Consider the following 19,643-nt stretch of genomic DNA (forward strand, 5'->3'; position numbering starts at 1 on the left):
ACAAATGATATGGCAACATGGCATTTGGTTGTTTAGGAACAAGGGGACGTTGTAGGAGTGACTGCGGCAGGAGATGTGAGAGATTTGTGACGTTAAGCGTGTTTGGAGTCGAAAGGTAGTGTGTTGCGTTGTGTAATTAGTGTGTAGTGTAGTCGATAGTTTTGTGTGTTTAAATAATTTGTGTGGCATCTTATTTGATACAGACTGTAGCAAATTGGTACAGTTCAAGTTAGTTTTACTTCCAATAGTGTTAACATACTACACAGGTCATGAACAAGATTTTTTAAATTTTTCATTGTAAGTGGGATAAAGCAGTTAATTAAAAGGATTCTAAAAGAAATGTAAATACTGTAATTAGATTCTTTAATAAACCATGTAACTTAGATAAATGAGTGCAAACGTCTGCTGTTGCTCACAGTGGTCCAAGGGACCGCTCAGGGAGTTTGTGTGTTTGCTCAGACACATGAAAAATTAGAGGGAACATTGCTCATCATATAAAGAAAAATAACATTATACAACAATATTTGTTGTGTTTTATGTAAAAAAGAAGACAAACAGGCAGAGCTCACAAATTCATTTCCTGTAGAATAGTAAGAGGTTTGGTATCAGTGAGTTTCTTATACCAAAATGCTTCTAGAAGTAAGTCTTGGCAGTAATACTTGGTAGTACAGCGTCTGTATTGGCTAATCACTTGTCATTTATGAGTCATCAGCCAGTGAGCGAGTAAAACACTCAGCTGGAGCTTCACAACTGGACTTCACTAACCAGAAGTGTTGGTCAAGTTACTTGAAAAAGTAATTAATTGCTAATTACTTCTCCAAAAACATAATCCAGTTTCTTTACTGATTACTTCTTTTCAAAAGTAATTAATTACTTTATTACTTAGTTGCTTGGGTGCTTTTTAAAAACATGATACACAACCTGAATAGGTAATAAACCATTTGAGCTGATAGGAATGCAACAGTAACTCAAATAACCACCTGTTACAATCAAGGTGTGCAGAAAAGCATCTCAACAGTAGCAGCAGACCACAGCAGATGCCACTCCTGTCAGCTAAGAACAGAAAATTGGGGCTACAATTCACACAGGCTGACCAAAGTTGGGCAACAGAAGACTATAACGACATCACCTGTTCTAATACCATCCAGATGATATGGTTAGAATTTGGCATGAACAACATGAAAACATGGATCCATCTTGCCTTGTGATGTGCAGCTGACAAATCTGCATTAAACTGTGTGATGCTACAATCTCAAAACCCCCAGGAATGTTTTCAGCACCTTGTTGAATCTATACCACAAAGAATTAAGGTGGTTCTGAAGACAAAAGAAGGTCTAACTCAGTACTAGCAAGGTGTACCTAATCAAGTGGCCAGTGAGTGTATAGCTAACCCTTTAAGACCTACCATAGAACCAAGTTCGCCAGAGCTTATATTATATTTTTACATGCTGTAGTGCCATTTTTGGGAGCATTTCAAGTTGATATACATCAATACAACCATTATAGCCCAAAATTAACTATTTCCAGCAGTGCAATTTGAGTCCTCAGCATCCCAGAAACGATAAAGAAAGTCATAAAGTCAAACATAACTTTTAAAAACACCAGTATAGGCTCGTAAGGCCCTGAAGGTAAAAAAAAACTGCATTTCTGCAAAATGACATCACTTCCGGTTTCGGGCAGGTCATGGCAGACATGCGATAGTTCACGCTGATGGACGTAGGAAGTGTTATGAACAGCTGATCGGATCGGCAAAGCATGTTTCTGGAATATTATGTTTTTGTTGCTGTAAGTGCTTTTTATGCCATTTTTGCAAAGCTATATGTGGAAGGAAACCGTGACATAGATCAAGCTGATGGCATAAGATGTAAGTACAACTCCTCCATTTCATAAGCAAAAAAAATTACATGGTTGCAGTTCTACCCGGATTTAAAAATAGTTACGCAAAACAGAGCGTGCCTGCTCTGACTGGCTTTAAAGGGTTAAGAGAAAAAAATAGTCCTACAAATGATATTTCTTTTCTTATTTTTTTTTATATTTTTTTTTTAAATAAGTTAACAACTATTTGAAAATTCTGACAGTCCTCAGTGGTTATGTCCATCTTTTACATACAGGCTATGGCTAAAAGGTAACAAAACGGCAGCTATAGCTCAAATAGAAAACCAGTGAGTATGAGTCACAGACCACTGGGAGGCTGTGACTGGAATTGAGCGTTAAACAGCACCCAGTTTAAAACCAGTCAGAGGCAGATGGCCTCGTGGCTGTACTTGTTGATCTCTGAAGGAATGAATTCAGATCAGTGCTGCGAGGCTTATTACATAAGCAACAGTTGGCACTTCAGAGCGCTCGTCTCTGGCAGCTTGCAGGTTATTCCGCGAACAGAAACGCACCTCTTTGTCCTCTCCCTCCCTCCCACCCACCTTCCCTCTCTCGCTCTCCTCTCCCCCCTCATCCTCATCATCCTCCATGCTCTGTGTAGTGACAGGATTTGTGTCGGTGCAGATCGGCTGTGTTTGCGGCTGACGTGAGGAGTTCCCGGCTGAAGCTCCTGCGCACACACACACACGCACACACATATATTTTCTGATCCTCAGAGGTTCCCCGCAATCTGCCAGATTTTAAACCAGCCTGCTGTTCTCCGGATGAGACGGGACCACCTTTTGGGCTCCTGCGTCCTCCTGTGAGAGACATCGGGAGCCTCGGCATCAGCCCCTCCGTCCTCTTATGTATCCACACGAACCCCGAATGAGCGCAGTTTCTCCTCATAAATGACCGAGCTCCGACCTTCCACCTGCTGCGACGAAATCTCCGACATTTAACCAGAAACCGCAAGACACGGAGACTACCTGTTAGCTTCTCCCACCCCCTCCACCTTCTTCTGCTCCTCCGGGCTCCGCTCTGCGCTTTTCCGTGCCCTCGGTGAGAGAGCAGAGGCTGGGATTTAGGCTGCACACCTACTGACCTACTTCGCGCAAGTTGGGAGTCCGACCCGTGCGGTCTGGCAAAACTGTGCCCTCCACAGCAGCAGCACCAGCAGCAGCACCAGCAGCAGCAGAAGATGACGGGTGATGTGGAAACAGTGGTGACCCCGTGGCGAGACCTTCAGTAAATAAGCAGCAGGGGGAGGTGGGGTAAAGGAGGTGAGAAGGTGAGGAAGAGAAGAAAGCGTGCAGAAGGAGCCAGAGGTGCTGGTGGTGGTGTGTGCGTATTTGTGCGTGGAGACACAGGAGGAGGTTATGACCGTGTCTCTTCACCTGGATCTCGGGCTGATGCTGCTGCTCCTGTTGGCCTGCTGGCAGACCCCGGGGATGGTCGGAGGAAGTGAGTGTCCCGTTTTCCTTCTCTGTGTGTCATATTTAATCTAAATATAAGAAACTTTAGGAAGCAGTGACAGGATTGGCACAAACAGCTGGCATAACTCACATAATTATGACATTTTTACGGCATGATGGGACACAGGTGTTTGAACACATGTCTACCACGCTGTTTCTCTCCATTTAAGCTCATTTGAAGCAGCTTTGTCTTTTTTAATCAAGCTGCGTTCAAAACTCCATTGGAAAAACATCGAATTTTTAAAAAGCCCAATGTCCTTGTTATATCTGAGCAAGGACAAGAGCCTCGTTTTGCTTTGGCTCTAGAAATACCTCCGTCTGACTGATAAGAAGTAAGAAGTGGAATGGTGATTTAAATGCAGTGTTAAAAAAACAAAAAACCCTACATATATATATATATATATATATGTGTGTGTGTGTGTGTGTGTGTGTGTGTGTGTGTGTGTGTGTGTGTAGCTCTGCCAGGACGGCCTCATTATTTTCATTCTTTTGTATGATCTGAAAGCAATCATGAAAAGGCGATACTGTTCACGTGGTGTTCTGCACAGAAAATGGACAGCTGAAAGCCCACACATCATCATTTTTAAGCTGCAAAAGTTTGCAAAGATGCCAAACACAAATAACAACCATCAGTGTAAATACCATGTGGGACAAAAGAGGGAAAACCTGGATGTTAGCCTGTAAAAACTGGCGTTATATGCAGTAATAATAAGCTGTTGGCCCTGAAAGATGATCGATATTTCGTTATCATCTACAGCTTTAAGTACGTGACAGCGGCGCGACTCTACATTGACACACTGCTTTGTGTGTCCACCTGTGTGATTTGAGGTGAGTGGAGCGTATGCTGCGCTCTGTTTACGCCTCATATTTCAACTAGACTAACAGCTGTTGAAAAAGTGTCCCAACCTTAATTGAATGCTTATCGGGGGATTAGAATTTCAAAGCAATCTCTCTCTCTCTCACTCCTCCTTTGCTCTGTTTAATTAGCTGTTGCAGGAATGCACCTAAATCACCCAGACCACTGGTCACATCCCCCCTCCTCTGCACCTTCCCATGAGGTTTAATCCAAAGTAGCCTTTGGCAAATAGCACCGAATTAACATGCTTCTTTTTGGATGAATACCAAAGAGCAGCTAATCTGCGCTTACAAGGTTCTGTATCGATTTATCCAATGAGCTGCTATGTCTTTATATCCCCCCACACGGCCTTTACCTGCTCAGCTCACGTCACAGACGTCATGTCTTTATGGGAGCTCATCAACCACGCTTCGTTTTCCTGCTCTCTGCCACCCATTAATTTTAAATGCAGATTTCCAGTCATGACAAACAGCTGCGGGAGGAAGCCTTTTTTTCCCTCCTTCACCATAAATCACAGACAGCAGCACTTCAGGAAGCGACCGGCGTCTTATTTTAAAAAGATTGATTCATGACTTTGAAGCAGCAGGTGATATTACACCTGGTTATAGCTTTGTGTAAAAATATTTGTTCTATGTTTTATGAGATTGAAAATTGTGCTTTTTCAACAAAAGGCTTTGGCTAGCACAACAATCTGTGTTCAGTGTGAGTTACATTCTTAACAATGCATTACCCGCACACGGGGGATTATAATAAATGAGTTGCTTTATCCTTTATGATTATGTATGTTCTTGTTTTATAAGTATCTTCCTTTGCATGCCTTATATACCCACAAAGTCCATAAAAAGAGGTGGATGTTAGCTTATCCCAGACTCTGAGCAGGATTATAAGCAATGTTAACTAGCTGAAGAGTCTTCAGTCAAATAAAAAAGATTTTAACACTGAAACAAATGGAATTTGTTCACTGGGCGTTAAACTAGGGACCAACCTGAATCAGAAAATTAAAATTCCAACATGTGCAAATCTAAAATCTTTGCTCAACAGGCATGATCAGTCATTTTTGATCCAATTTATGTCTTTGTTTGAAAGTAAAAATGAAAAAATGCATCCCGGGGATTAGCTCTGCCAGGACGGCCTCATATTAGCTACTTGCTGATATATGAGTATTAGCCGATAGTAAAAATCTAAAAAGCAAATGATGTTGAATAGTTTCACAAAACGCATGTTTGGGAGACCACCAGCTGCCAACTCGAGCAGTTTCGGGCATAAACATGTAATCAACCACTTTTTGGGTCAGTAAAACAATTATATCATATTAGTGTTACGACATGTAAGTAAGAACTCATAAATAACTACACATATCAAAAAAATTATTAGCTAATGTATCGGATTTTTCACCAAGTATCGGTATTACGCTCAGTATTGGTATAAGGATCAATATCAGTATTAGGTATTGGTATCTGTATCGGTCTTAACTTTTCTATGTATGTTGGGCCCTACAGAGGATTATGTGGAATGAGTTACATTACCTACAGTTAATATTTTGTTGTGGTGGTGCCGTCATGTTGTCATCCTGACCACAGATTGAAGATGGACGTAGTCACTGCTACATCTCCCGACAGTTAGTGAAGTCCTGTTATGAAGGCTTGAACTGAGCATCTGGCTCTGAAGCCACACACTGCTCAGCTAACGACTTGTGCCTGACAAGTCATTTAACATGTGACAAGTCTTCATTTGAGCATGACCATCTCTTTTTGCTTTGTATGATTCTGGTCTGAAATGCTGATTTATCAGCTGCATCTCCTGATTTCAGGAATCTGCTCCCTGGTGTTGCTGCTCTAACACAGAGAGATAAAGGTCTTATTTTAGAGACCTACCGAGTCTGCCTTAGGAGGCTGCAGGTTTCTCAGCTAGGAGACAGTGCATCGTGTGTTTTCATTTTTGCTTATTTTGTTCTTCACATGCGTATTTGTTTTGTTTTTTCACTCACTTTTAACTTTTGCTTTCAGTAGTTAGCATTAGGCACTAAAACCTGACTCGGTTAGGTTTAGGAATATTGGCAAATGATGAGTTGGGAGTGCCAGATCCTTTTGCTCGATGTCACAACCCTGTCTGTCTGGGTGCACGCTCGAAAGGACACCTCATGCATGAACCTGGATGCCTGTGGTTCTGACAAAATAACGATATGCTTGGCCATAGGGGCATATTTGCATCACTGCAATGGATGCTTGACGGCCAGTACTACACAGTGATCTCCTTCTCCTACATGGTTGTATAACCATGCAGAGGAATAGCTTATGTTGATTGTGAGGTCCCAGATTTCAACAAACATTGGAGCTAATTTTCATCTTACGAATTAAGAAGATGCTTCAGCAAAATGTGTTTCTGAAAACCTCTGAGGCAAGAAATACGCATCGCTTAGCCGTCTTTTCATTTTAGCCAATTTTTTGCTTAAGTTGTCAACCTTCAAATAATATCCCACATCTAGAATGACAAACTAAAATTAGAATATGTTATCCCAAGTCTTATTTATTAAGGAAACTGAGAAAACAGTTATAGGTCAAAGAGTGTCTAGTCTAAACTAATTTGGATATTAAGAGTAAATGTGGGTGATGTGCAAGGTCAGTCTACTTACATTTTTTTCAAAAATGAAAATTTAAACACCTGCAGGTTTGTGTCCTTTGCTTAAGCCGCACATGCACACGCTCAGCTGATATTTTGAATAGTTTGGGGTGACATTTTAGTCTTTGTACCAGCAGAGAATTCAGCAGAGGCCACTTTGTCGCTTTATTTGGCATGCACTCAGTGTCTAGTTCTGATTGGCACTACTTCAATATGAGTTTGTTATTGCATCTGTACTCTACAGTGATTACAAGCTAGGATTTCTAACAGAGGAAGGAGAGTATTAGCCACACTTTTTAATATAAGGCAGTCCACTGTGACACCACCAACAGCTCTGACCTTCATTATAAACTTATATTTAAAAGGCCAGTGTGTGTATTCTGTAAAGGAGTCGCTATATTTGAGCTTTCTTTATCGCGTGGCAAAGCTCTTGCCAGCTTACGTGGGATGTGGCTAAAAAGTCTAGTCAAGTAACTGGACCTCGCACGACAATATTTTTAGTCCGTATGCTGTCAAAGCCAAGAATAAATTCCCAAGATTTATTTGCAGTTGTGTTTCTCTCTGTTGCATCTCGCCGCTCCCTGATGAAAACCTCGGGAGTGAGACGAAAGCTGTCCTACACGGGTCTTCAGAAAGGAGAACAAAGCAGAAAGATAAGCATAGAGCTTGTAGGGGGATCATAAAAATGCACCAACTGCAGACACAGGAGGTATTTATTTTAAAAGGAGCAGGGTAAAGTGCTGTTTTATTCCAGCAGCGAAGCCTCTCTTTATACTCAGCTCAGCCTCACATAACTGCCTCAGCTCAGTGCTGATTGTCCTTATCTTTCCATGGCAACCTGATGATTTAAATGAAAATTCACACAGAATTACCAAAATTAGACAATGTAACACTAGAAAAATGTTGCTTGGTCTGATGAGTCTCGGTTTCTGCTGCAACAGTCAGATGGATCAAAATTTGGTATAAACAAGATTAATACAAGGCAGGATGGATCCATGCTTTCAAGATTCAGGCTGCTAGTGGTGGTGGTGTTATGGTGTGGGGGATAGTACTAAGACTCGTTGCCAACCATGTCCACCCCTTTACAGTTTACAGTTGCTAGGCCAGCAAACGTAAATTGCCATTCTCATGAAAGGATTCCTAATAGGACATGCAGGGCACACGCCCAGGGGTAAGGAGGACTCGTAGTGTCAGCCGCTAGGGTTCAATTAATCTTTCATAATCACGAAGAAACATAAATGTATGGAAAGCAATAAGCATAGCTCTGCCATGTAGATAGAGAAACAAAATGATCACAGAAACTATCACCTGGTCACATCCAGACATCCAGTGAATGACATTTACACAAATAGTAACAAAAAAGTCACTATTTGAAAATTTCCTCAAAGGTGACAATATAAAAGTTACACTAAACAAGAAAGTAATGCAAGAATATAATGGAAAGCACAAAATGTGTACAAAGAGGCACAAAAGTAATGGAAAACAACACAAATGCACAGTGTAAATAGAACATTTAAAATAACCACAAAAGCTGAGTGTCTCCGGATTCACTAAACAAATGAAAAAACAACAAAAAAATGAAGTGTCCTTGTAACAAATATATTGAAAATCAACACAAAAATGACCCTAAATTCATCATAACGAGACACAGAAAGCACAAAAAATATGGAAAAGAAAAACAAAATAATCACAAAAAACGTTAAAAAAAATGCACAAAGCAACAAAACAGACAGTTGTAAACAAAAACAAAAACAAATGAAAAATCATGCAAAATTATTACAAGAATGGAAAGCATCCTAAAAAATGAGTAGTGGCAAAGAATGACAACAAATAACAAACTGAGGCAAAAATGATGGAAAAATGACACAAAAGGACTGAAAAGATTTGCAAATGGTTCACAGAGAAGGAGAAAATTACGTTGCGGGAACACAAAATCATCACAAGCATAGCAGAGCCTCCATGGTACATGATGAAGACATCCGAAAACAACAGTCACAGAGTGACCAGAGAGAGTCACGGATGGATGAAAATTGGCACAAAATTACAAAAAATATTTTGAAAATGAACAGAAAGGAGCACATACAATGTTGTGCAAAAGTTTTGAGCCAGCTGTCATTTCTTTATATTTTTGCTTCCAAGGGGCCAGACTTTCTGTCTCTGGACCAGTAGTTCTTAAAACTTTGTGGAGGTTTTCCAGTGTGTTTCTTTTGGCTACTTTTCCACTCATTTTTAACCCAGTCCAGTCCCCCAAGTATTTTGGGGGGCTTTCTTTGTTGAGCCACTTAAAATTGATGAATTATGAACACAGAAAAGCGCCATCAGATTTTGATCCACTTTGTAATACCATCTGGTAAGTATCTGATGAACAAAAGCAAGATTTTTCACCATGAGAATGCAGTAAAATAATACCTGGATAGAAAAACACACTGTCAACATTATTGAAGCAGTGTGGGATCATGTTGACAGAGAACAGAACAAAAGGCAGAAACATCCAAAGAAGAGCTTTGAATGTCCTTCAAGAAGCCTGCAGAACTATTCCTGAAGACGACTTAAAGACATGACAAGAAAGCTGCCTAAGAGAGTTCAGACTTTGCTGAAGAATAAAGATGGTCAAACCAAATATTTACTTTCAGCTCATTAAAATTGCGCAAATTCTGTTGGGGTTTTTTGCCTTATATGTTTGTATGTTTCAATACATCCTAAGTTCCTGTTTTCTGAGCAAAACATAAAGAAATGAGTGGTGAATCAAGACTTTTATGGAAATCAACACAAACAGTTGCAAAGAGACACCAAAGAAAGTTAGTGCAGCATGAAATGACCTCAAAGGTAGCCAGGGACAGAAAAAAAACACAAAGTGAAGCAACAACAAGTTTCATTCTGTCTCGCTCTTATGTAAGAGGAGTGAGGGGAACAATGTCTCATAATGCACTCATACTGTATATTTAATCAGTATGGAGAGGATGTTACTATATTAGATCGTGCACATCCACGGACATCCATCCATCTCAGAGAGTGGTAGGGAGCCATTAGTGAGATTAGGCTGTCTGAGTCAATCGTCAAACTGTTTCTTCGCTGTGATTTACAGCTGAACGTCCGACTCGAGTCACACGTCACAGAGTACTCCAGGACGAGCGGAGGTAAACAGCTGCCATCTCCGGACTTGTTTTTGTTTTCATCTTGTGGTCCTGCAGAGAAACACGAGGTCGGAGGCCGACGAAAAAATCCATGTTTAGTAGATTTGGCTTTCGTCCATTTCATAGTACAACACACAGATACAGCACCGTGTGGAGAGATCAAACCACAGTGTGGGAGGGTTGTTGTTTTTTTTTTTTACTTCAAATAAGGACGGGAAGATGAGGGAAATTCTCCAGAGTAAGCACATCCAGGCCGAACTTCACATCTCTGTTAAATTATCTTTTTATTTTCCTGTTAAAATCCGGATTAGGATTACTGTCTCCAAAACTCAGCACAAGCAGAGCTGTGAGAGAAACTCCAAGACCTGAAAAAGGGGTTATTATTCTGCATTCTGAGGTCTGCTTTGGAGAAATGCAATAACGTTTTGTGGCATTTATTAATTCCACGGCTGCTTTTGAAGGAACGTGCCACAAAAACTAATTACCTTCAGCCTTTAGCAGGTCAAACATGCTGCTGCAGGCTCAGAAGGACACTGTGTGCAAAAGGAGATGCCAGACATGCTTTGACAAAAGAAGGTATCTGAAACCCTGGGATTGAGAACAGGCTGCATTTTCTTGCTGATAATTGGCAGCATCAAACATGCATTTCTTTTTTACTTTTTTGAAAATCTGTAGAGGGAAAAAAAAGTTGTGCATTTTCTCCTTTGCAACAAAAACCTATTTTAAAATGTTGACTCCAGAACCAAAGAGATTTTTTTCAACTTATTTTGCTCCATACTGCAGTTTGATATGACAAGAACAATAAAAAAAACCTCCAATAAAACATAAACAAATGGCAGCAAAGCTGCGCTGCGAGGACCTGCAAGGAGGAGAGGAGGACGGCAGCAAAAAGGAAGAACCTGGATATAAGAAAGTATTTTTCAAAGAAACCTGTAAGTCACTTAAAGTCAAGTTCACTCATAAGATGTGTCATAATAACGTTACAGGCTATCCTAGGTTTTGGCCCACATCAATCTAAAAGTATATGTAACCATGAATAAGTGTTTTGGAAACTAACTGCACAACAGGCAGCACTATTAGTTATCTCAGTCTCAGAGTAGCATTTCTAATTTTGATTGAAACTGTCAGAGAGCCTCGAGCAAGCCAGGATATTAGTTTACAGAGGCTGTACCATGTCCACCAGGAGAGACTGGACAGTATAGATGTAAAACAAATATGGCAGCAGTTTATCTCAGTTAACGAGAGGAGAAGGCATGTGTTTGGCTCCTTCACATAGTGAACATTGAGTTGTGTCCATGTCTGTTGCTGTAACAGTAGTTCATGTTTAGAATAAAAAATCCCAGCTCACTGATTTGATAGTGTGCCTAAAATGTTGCATAATTTTGCTGACAGATCTTTTACTTTGTGGTAATCTTAGATGAGTAGTTTTATTGACAAAAACCACCAGATAATTCAGTTTTCCCTTAGTGCTAATGTATAAGACATGTTGGTGTACTATAACTAAAGTAATGTTGTTAAATCCTTAAAGTCATATTTTTATTGTCATGACTGTATTTGAAGCTATTTTTATTTTTGCATGATACCTGATTTGTATGGAATATGGCTGAAGTAAACTAAAGTCTAAAATACTTAGTCATTTGATTAATAGTAATTTAACATTATACACAGCAAATTCAAAAGTGTTAAATGTTTTGGTGTTAATAGTCTTCTTGCAAAAGTAGAGTTAATTTTACTCTAAGCAGAGTCACATTCTTTTAATGTAACTCTGAGGTGTAAAATGATAGTAGTTAAAATCGAGTGTTAAAAATGAGTGTTTCTCTGTCAAATCTGGAGGTGTTACAATGGAAACATTAACTCTTGACCTCTTAACTCTGAACTCCTAGAGGGGCTATGACACCAACAGAGTAAATTCACAGCACGGCTCCAATCGAAGCTGAAGTGAAGCCGTTTCAGAACATTTTGCTCTACATATTCGAGTTGTTTGCCATGCTTGGTAAGTCATTTTTTCAAAGATTGTTTCAATTATTATTATGAGCTTTTACTTCTGTGGCTCTTTGGAGTTGAGACAAAGCTGTGTGAAAGGCATTAGCCATGTTGCTCGCTGATAGCATAATATTCTGTTTTAGCTAGCTGAAAGGTATTGTTTGCGGGCAAATACCACAGCCTTGAAAAAAGCTTGCATGTGAATTTTCAGTCAAACTTTTGGTCAAATACACCTAAAACAATGTCTAGAATGTGAAATGTTGGTATAATGGTGCTACTTGAAGCCTGAAAACGATCGCCCATAAAAAAAAAAACGAGCAAACAGCAGTAGCTGACGTCCTGACTGGATTCTACGTTAGCATAGATCCATCCAGAGTTTTGTGCACACGGTTTAGGTAAAAATGAAAAAGGTTGAGGTTTTACATTCAGTTCAGTATTACCTGTTGCCTGTGTCCTTGTCTTTTGGGAAAATACTTTACACAAGTAATGGCTCAAAGAGGATTCCTTTTTTTTTTTTTTTTTACTGTGCTGCAATTGTTTACTGGATTATTTGTGCCATTAATTAGTGTCAACTAATTTTTATTCAATCTCCACACAGGATATGCTTGTGAAGATGGAATATGGGGGAGAGCAGAAGTGTGTTGAAGTTCCACAAAGTGATGAATGAAGGACATGCATATTGTATTGAAGAAATAAGTGTTGAGAATGCTGTTATTTGCATTTACCATGTCAGACCTTTTGATAAACAAAATTCTAATGAAAGTGAGAACATGTATACTGTTACATCTTTCAGAAAATGTTTTGAAATTGTGGTCACAGTTCAGAATAAATGTTTTTCAAAAACCATTGCATCTTTTTAGTAAATGTTTATTTCCAAAAGAAATTTCTGGAAGTTCAGAACAGTAAAATTCCCGCTTTTTAGAATGAATTAGAAGATAACTCTTACGTAGTTAAACTAAAATACTCTTTGAGAGTTAATATATAAACTCTTAACACCAAGTGTTAAATTATCAACTCCAGACAGATTTGGTGTTTAACACTAAATCAGAGTTAACGTACCAACTCTCCAAAAAGAGTTAAATTAACACTCTCTGGTGTGGACCCATATAGACACTTTAATAGTGTTGAAATCAAATCCGACAGTGTTAATTTGGACATGCTGGATTTGCTGTGTACAATTCACATATAAAACTATGAATTGTAATTTTAAATGGTTTAAAAGCATGTAGAATAGCATATATAGTTTGGTGGTTGAATCATCCGTCCCCACCAATGCCAAAACCAAATCTACGCCCTTGGGTCATATATTTCAAAAATCTAATATAAATTTTCACTGTTATGCCGATGACACCCAGCTCTACATTTCTTCTAAACCCAATTCATCCCTCCCACCTACCTCCCTCTCAAACGGTCTTATTGAGATTAGATCCTGGTTCTCCAATTTTCTCAAACTTACCGTAACAGTAATAAAACTGAAGTTTTACTTGTTGGTACACCATCTATCTTAACCAAATCCCACAGTTTTTCCATTAACGTTGAAAATTCTCCTACCCTTCCCTCCCCTCAGGTTAAGATTTTGGGTGTCATACTTGATAATACTCTTTCATTCCAGTCTCACATTAATTACATAACCCGGTCTGCTTACTTCCACTTATGTAATATTAACCGACTCCGTCCCTTCCTTACTCCCCATGCTGCTGCCATCCTTGTCCATAATCTTATTACGTCCCGTATTGATTACTGCAATTCCCTCCTATTTGGTCTCCCTGAAAGGTCCCTTCATAAACTCCAACTTCTTGATGGTGAGTGAGTGACAGGAGAATGGCGGCTAAGCTGCCATCCCTGTTGGACAACGTCTCCCACCCCATGCAGCAGACTGTGACAGCACTGAGCAGCTCCTTCAGTGGGAGACTGCGGCACCCACGGTGTGGGACGGAGAGATTTCGCAGGTCTTTCCTCCCCACTGCTGTCAGACTCCACAACAAAGACTTTAACTGAACAAACACACACATCCACACATGTGCAATAACACTAAGTGCAATAATCTTTTCTGGCATCGTTGTATTTTTACTCAGTTGTATATAGCATTCGTATTCTATTTTTATCTTATTGTATATTTTTATTCTATTTTATTCTACTGTATATAGTATATTATTCTATTCTATTCTGTACAGCTGTGTACTGTATTTATTCTTATTGTATTCTAATTTTTGCGTCATAACTTTTGCACTGTCCACTTCCTGCTGTGACAAAACAAATTTCCCACGTGTGGGACTAATAAAGGTTATCTTATCTTATCTTATCTTATCTTATCTTATCTTACTTCTTAAAATTCTGCAGCTCGGGTCATAACTTGCACTCCGTTAAGAGCTCATATTACCCCAGTTCTTCAGCAGCTTCACTGGTTGCCCGTAGAACCCAGGATAAATTTTAAAATCTTACGTCTTACATACAAGTGTGTCCATAAATCTGCTTCTTCATATTGGTGTGACCTGCTCCATATCACCACTGTTTCCCGCCCTCTCAGATCATCATCTGCTATTCATCTTACTGTTCCGTCCTCACACCTTATTACTATGGGGAACAGAGCTTTCAGTCGCTCTGCTCCTCGGCTCTGGAACTCTCTTCCTCCAGCCATAAGAAATATTGACTCCCTCTCCGTATTTAAGTCACAGCTCAAAACGCATCTGTTTAAACTGGTTTATTCACTTTAGTGCTGATTTTATCTGTTGTCAACCTCTGTTTTGCAATTTTAACTTATCTTATGTATTTTATGACTACTGTTCCTTTTATTAATTTTGTTCTTTGTAAGGTGACCTTGGGTTTCTGAAAGGCACCCCAAATAAAATTTAAAAAATGCATTATGAAAATGAGCTGCAATTTTTCAAAAAAGAACCTGCTGTTCAATTGCGTCCATTGGATGGCGCAATAGCAATTGTGAGCTACTTAGTTTTGCCTGCGAAATTTAAACCTGATGTGCTTTGGCACCCTCATTGCCCCAATATGTCTCTGTCAAAAAAGAGAAAAGTGGATGCAGAGTGTTCCAAGAAAAATGGTCATACTCCTATTTATTCAAGGAAATGAATGGGAAAGCTGTATGTTTGGTGTGTTCCCAGCATGTTGCAGTGCTGAAAGAATATAACCTCTGTCGCCACTATGTGAGCCTTCATGCCGATAAATATGACAACTTTCAAGGACAGCGGAGAAGAGAGAAGGTGAATGAACTGTTGGCGGGTCTGAAGAAACAGCAGTCTGTGTTTACTCACAGCCATCAGTAACACTGCAGTGAAAGCTAGCTACCTCATTGCTAACAAAATTGCACGAGCTTTAAAACCATTTAGTGAGGGTGAATTTGTAAAAACATGTATGATGAAGGCATCGGAGATTGTGTGCCCTGAAAAGCGACAGGCCTTTGCAAATATCAGCCTGACAAGAAACACAGTTGCCAACAGGATTTCTGATCTTTCAGCGGATGGACAGCCAGTTGAAGCAAAAAACTAAAGTCATTTATTGCGTTTTCAGTTTCAATTGATGAAGGCACGGACATTACAGATGTTGCACAACTGGCAATTTTCATCCGCGGAGTTGACGACACATTGACCGTCACCGAAGAGTTCGTGGAGTTGGTGCCGATGACAGAAATAACGAATGCAGCTGATATTTTCACCGCACTCGTCGGTGTGCTGGACAGGGTCGGAGTGGACTGGTCCCGTGCTGTCAGCCTGGCTACAGATGGTGCGCCCTCAGTGATCGAGAAAAACGCGGGCGTTGTAAAAAAGTTCAGAGATAAAGTGCAATCTGCAAATGGAGGATGTGATTTTTGGACTTTTCACTGTATTTTGCACCAGGAGGCTTTGTGTTGCAAGTCACTGAAAATGGATAACGTCATGAAGGTGGTCATCCAAACTGTTAATTTCATCCGATCCAGAAGCCTCAATCACCCTCAGTTTGACAGCCTTCTCAGAGAGAAAGACCACATCATGCCAGGTCTCTCTTGGAAATGAGATTTTTAATCTTAATGAGATTTTTTTACCTGGATAAATAAAGGACTAACGTGTCTTTGATTTACAAGAAGAAATTGAACAGTTTACAGAAGAAAAGGGCAAACCAGTGTTAGAATTTCATTCCGCAGAATGGATGCAGGACATTGCATTTATGGTGGATGTTACAGAGCGCCTGAATAACTTGAACAAACAGCTGCAAGGACGCAACAAAGTTGTCACGCAGTATTATGAAAACCTACGTTCTTTCAAGTTGAAGTTGTCATTGTGGGAGACACAGCTCGCTGGTGGTGATGCAGCTCACTTCCCCTATCTGAAAAATGTGTGCACGACCCAAAGTGTGGCAGATACGAAGCGGTTCAAAGATAAAATAACGGGACTGTTAGTGTTCACCTGTTTGGTGAACTGGAGAAAGACTCACCGTGAATCCCTTTGATCTGCCCGTCAGGATCCAACTTGAAATAATAGACTTGCAGTGTGACTTGGATTTGAAGGCCAAATTTGCTGCAGCTGGCTTGAACACATTTTTATCAGAATCTCCTGCCAGGTTACCCCAGCTTGACAGCCCTTGCTGCAAAACTGTTGTGCATGTTCTGAACCACATATCTTTGTGAGCAAGTTTTCTCTGTAATCTCTGTAATGAGCATAAATAAAACAAAACTGCACTCAAGGCTCACGCACAAGCACTTGAATCACATCTTGAAGTTAGCTGCCGCTCAGGATGTGATGATCGATATTGATGAGCTGGTGAAAGCTAAACGATGCCAGGTATCAGGAGTCAAATAAACTATGCAACCCCACTGAAAGTGTTGCATGAGACACCCTGATGTAGTTCTGTGATCTGTGATATACTTCTGTGAATCACTGAGGCACTTTGTGCTTGTGTGTTCTTTGTCCTCAGAACTTTCAAATAGCTTGAAATGTTTTGTAATTAATAGCTATGTTGTGCCTGTACTATTTTGAACATACTGTCCACAGGCTCTAGCGTTATTTTTTATGTTGATCGTATTAAAACAAAGAAAACAATCTGAAGTTGTTGTTGTTTTTAAGTTATATATACAGTGATTTTACCAGTCCGGCTCACTTGAGAATAGACTTTTCTCCATGTGGCCCCTGAACTAAAATGAGTTTGACACCTGTGCTGTAAAGAGTTAGCTTATTCCACCCACCCTTTTTACATAGCATATTCTAAGCGGTGGCACTTCTATTAATATACAGGGTGGGCCATTTATATGGATACACCGTAATAACATGGAAATGGTTGGTGATATTAAAGTCCTGTTTGTGGCACATTAGTATATGTGAGGGGGCAAACTCCTCAAGATGGGTGGTGACCATGGTGGCCATTTAAAAGTCGGCCATCTTGGATACAACTTTAGTTTTTTCAATAGGAAGAGGGCCATGTGACACATCAAACTTATTGGTAATGTCACAAGAAAAACAATGGTGTGCTTGGTTTCAACGTAACTTCATTCTTTCATGAGTTATTTACAAGTTTCTGACCACTTATAAATTGTGTTCAATGTGCTGTCCATTGTGTTGGATTGTCAATGCAACCCTCTTCTCCCACTCTTCACACACTGATAGCAACACCACAGGAGAAATGCCAGCACAGGCATCCAGTATCCGTAGTTTCAGGTGCTGCACATCTTGTATCTTCACACCATAGACAAATGCCTTCAGATGACCCCAAAGATAAAAGTCTAAGGGGGTCAGATCGGGAGACCTTGGGGGCCATTCAACTGGCCCACGATGACCAATCCCCTTTCCAGGAAACTGTTCATCTAGGAATGCTCGGACCTGGCACCCATAATGTGGTGGTGCACCATCTTGCTGGAAAAACTCAGGGAACGTGCCAGCTTCAGTGCATAAAGAGGGAAACACATCATCATGTAGCAATTTCAAATATCCAGTGGCCTTGAGGTTTCCATTGATGAAGAATGGACCCACTATCGTTGTACCCCATATACCACACCAAACCATCACTTTTGTTGTTCCAACAGTCTTGGAGGGATCCATCCAATGTGGGTTAGTGTCAACCAATAGCGTTGGTTTTGTTTGTTAACTTCACCATTCACATAAAAGTTTGTCTCATCACTGAACAAAATCTTCTGCGTGAACTGAGGGTCCTGTTCCAATCTTTGTTTTGCCCATTCTGTAAATTCTGTGCACCGATCTGGGTCATCCTCATTGAGATGCTGCAGTAGCTGGAGTTTGTAAGGGTGCCCTTTGTGAGTAGCTAATATCTGCCGAAGGGATGTTCAACTAATGCCACTCTCCAGTGACATGCGGCGAGTTCTACGCTGTGGGCTCTTGTTGAATGAAGCTAGGACAGCCACTGATGTTTCTTTATTAGTGACAGTTTTCTTGCGTCGACATTTTGGCAAATCCAACACTGAACCAGTTTCACAAAACTTAGCAAGCAGTTTGCTAACTGTAGCATGGGAGATGGGTGGTCTCGTAGGGTGTCTTGCATTGAAATCTGCTGCAATGACCCGGTTATGGCATTCACCAGATATCAACACAATTTCGATCCGCTCCTCACATGTTAACCTCTTCGACATGTCAAAGGCTGTGAACAAAGAGAAACTTGTAAATAACTCATGAAAGAATGAAGTTACGTTGAAACCAAGCACACCATTGTTTTTCTTGTGACATTACCAATAAGTTTGATGTGTCACATGGCCCTCTTCCTATTGAAAAAACTAAAGTTGTATCCAAGATGGCCGACTTTTAAATGGCCACCATGGTCACCACCCATCTTGAGGAGTTTGCCCCCTCACATATACTAATGTGCCACAAACAGGACTTTAATATCACCAACCATTCCCATGTTATTACGGTGTATCCATACAAATGGCCCACCCTGTAGATTATCAAAAAAACAAAAAACAAACAAAATAATAACTCCATTGACTCCAACATGGTTAGCCCTGGTTTTCCACATCCGGATGAGGTTGATTGGCTCTAAATTAATTCTCAACCTCCTTGTTCACATCTGTAATCCGCCTGCATTCTCACAGTTCATGTTTAAGCAGGTTTTGGTACGTGTTGACAAAAGTATTGTAGAGGACAAAAGAGACCCTTTTAGAAATCTACCTAAAACAGGGGTGGGGAACTCCAGGCCTCAAGGGCTGGTGTCCTGCAGGTTTTAGATATCACCCTGGGTCAACACACCTGAATCAAATGATTAGTTCATTCTCAGGCCTCTGGAGAGCTTCAAGACATGTTGAGGAGGTAATTTAGCCGTTTAAATGAGCTGCGTTGGGTGAAGGACACATCTACAACCTGTATGACACCGGCCCTTGAGGCCTGGAGTTGGACACCCCTGATGTAAAGAGTGAACAGTGTACAGAATCTGAGGAATCAAATTTGAATAGACATTGTGTATTGTTTGTTATCCATTTACCGGATACCCTGGATTAATTGGAAGCCCCCCAAAATTGGCTGTTGGCTAGAGGCTAAAGAGGTGTCCACACAGGAAGTGACTGCTCATTGCGCATCACTAGTCTCTGGTTACCTATAATTACCAACCCAACCACAGATAAGCTGGAGAGGGATGGATGGTTTGTTGTATAGATGGTCGGTTGGTTGGATAGATGGATGGTTGGCTCAGTTGGATCATACCTCTTATACTTATAAATGGGAGAGTCACTTTTTCCTTGACAAGAAACTTGAAAATTCTAAATACATAATTGTGCATACATAATTGTAATTACAG

General features: G+C 40.3%; 1 protein-coding gene across 1 annotated transcript in view; it reads left to right on the forward strand.

The window, feature by feature from the left end:
- The first annotated feature begins 2,393 nt into the window (after window positions 1-2,393).
- The window catches only part of LOC147301967 (fibronectin type III domain-containing protein 4-like), a 62,320-nt gene continuing 45,070 nt past the window's right edge, over window positions 2,394-19,643 (forward strand). Inside the window, exon 1 of the mRNA XM_086282248.1 lies at window positions 2,394-3,318. Coding sequence (XP_086138374.1) covers window positions 3,234-3,318 — 85 coding nt within the window. The 5' untranslated portion in view covers window positions 2,394-3,233. The remainder of the gene's footprint in view (window positions 3,319-19,643) is intronic.

This window comes from Aulonocara sp. 'chitande type north' Nkhata Bay, linkage group LG23 (genome assembly GCF_057382095.1).
Source record: "Aulonocara sp. 'chitande type north' Nkhata Bay isolate Kocher_YH1m ecotype deep benthic linkage group LG23, A_spYH_male_GT1.1, whole genome shotgun sequence".
In the NCBI taxonomy this organism is placed as follows: Eukaryota; Metazoa; Chordata; class Actinopteri; order Cichliformes; family Cichlidae; genus Aulonocara; species Aulonocara sp. 'chitande type north' Nkhata Bay.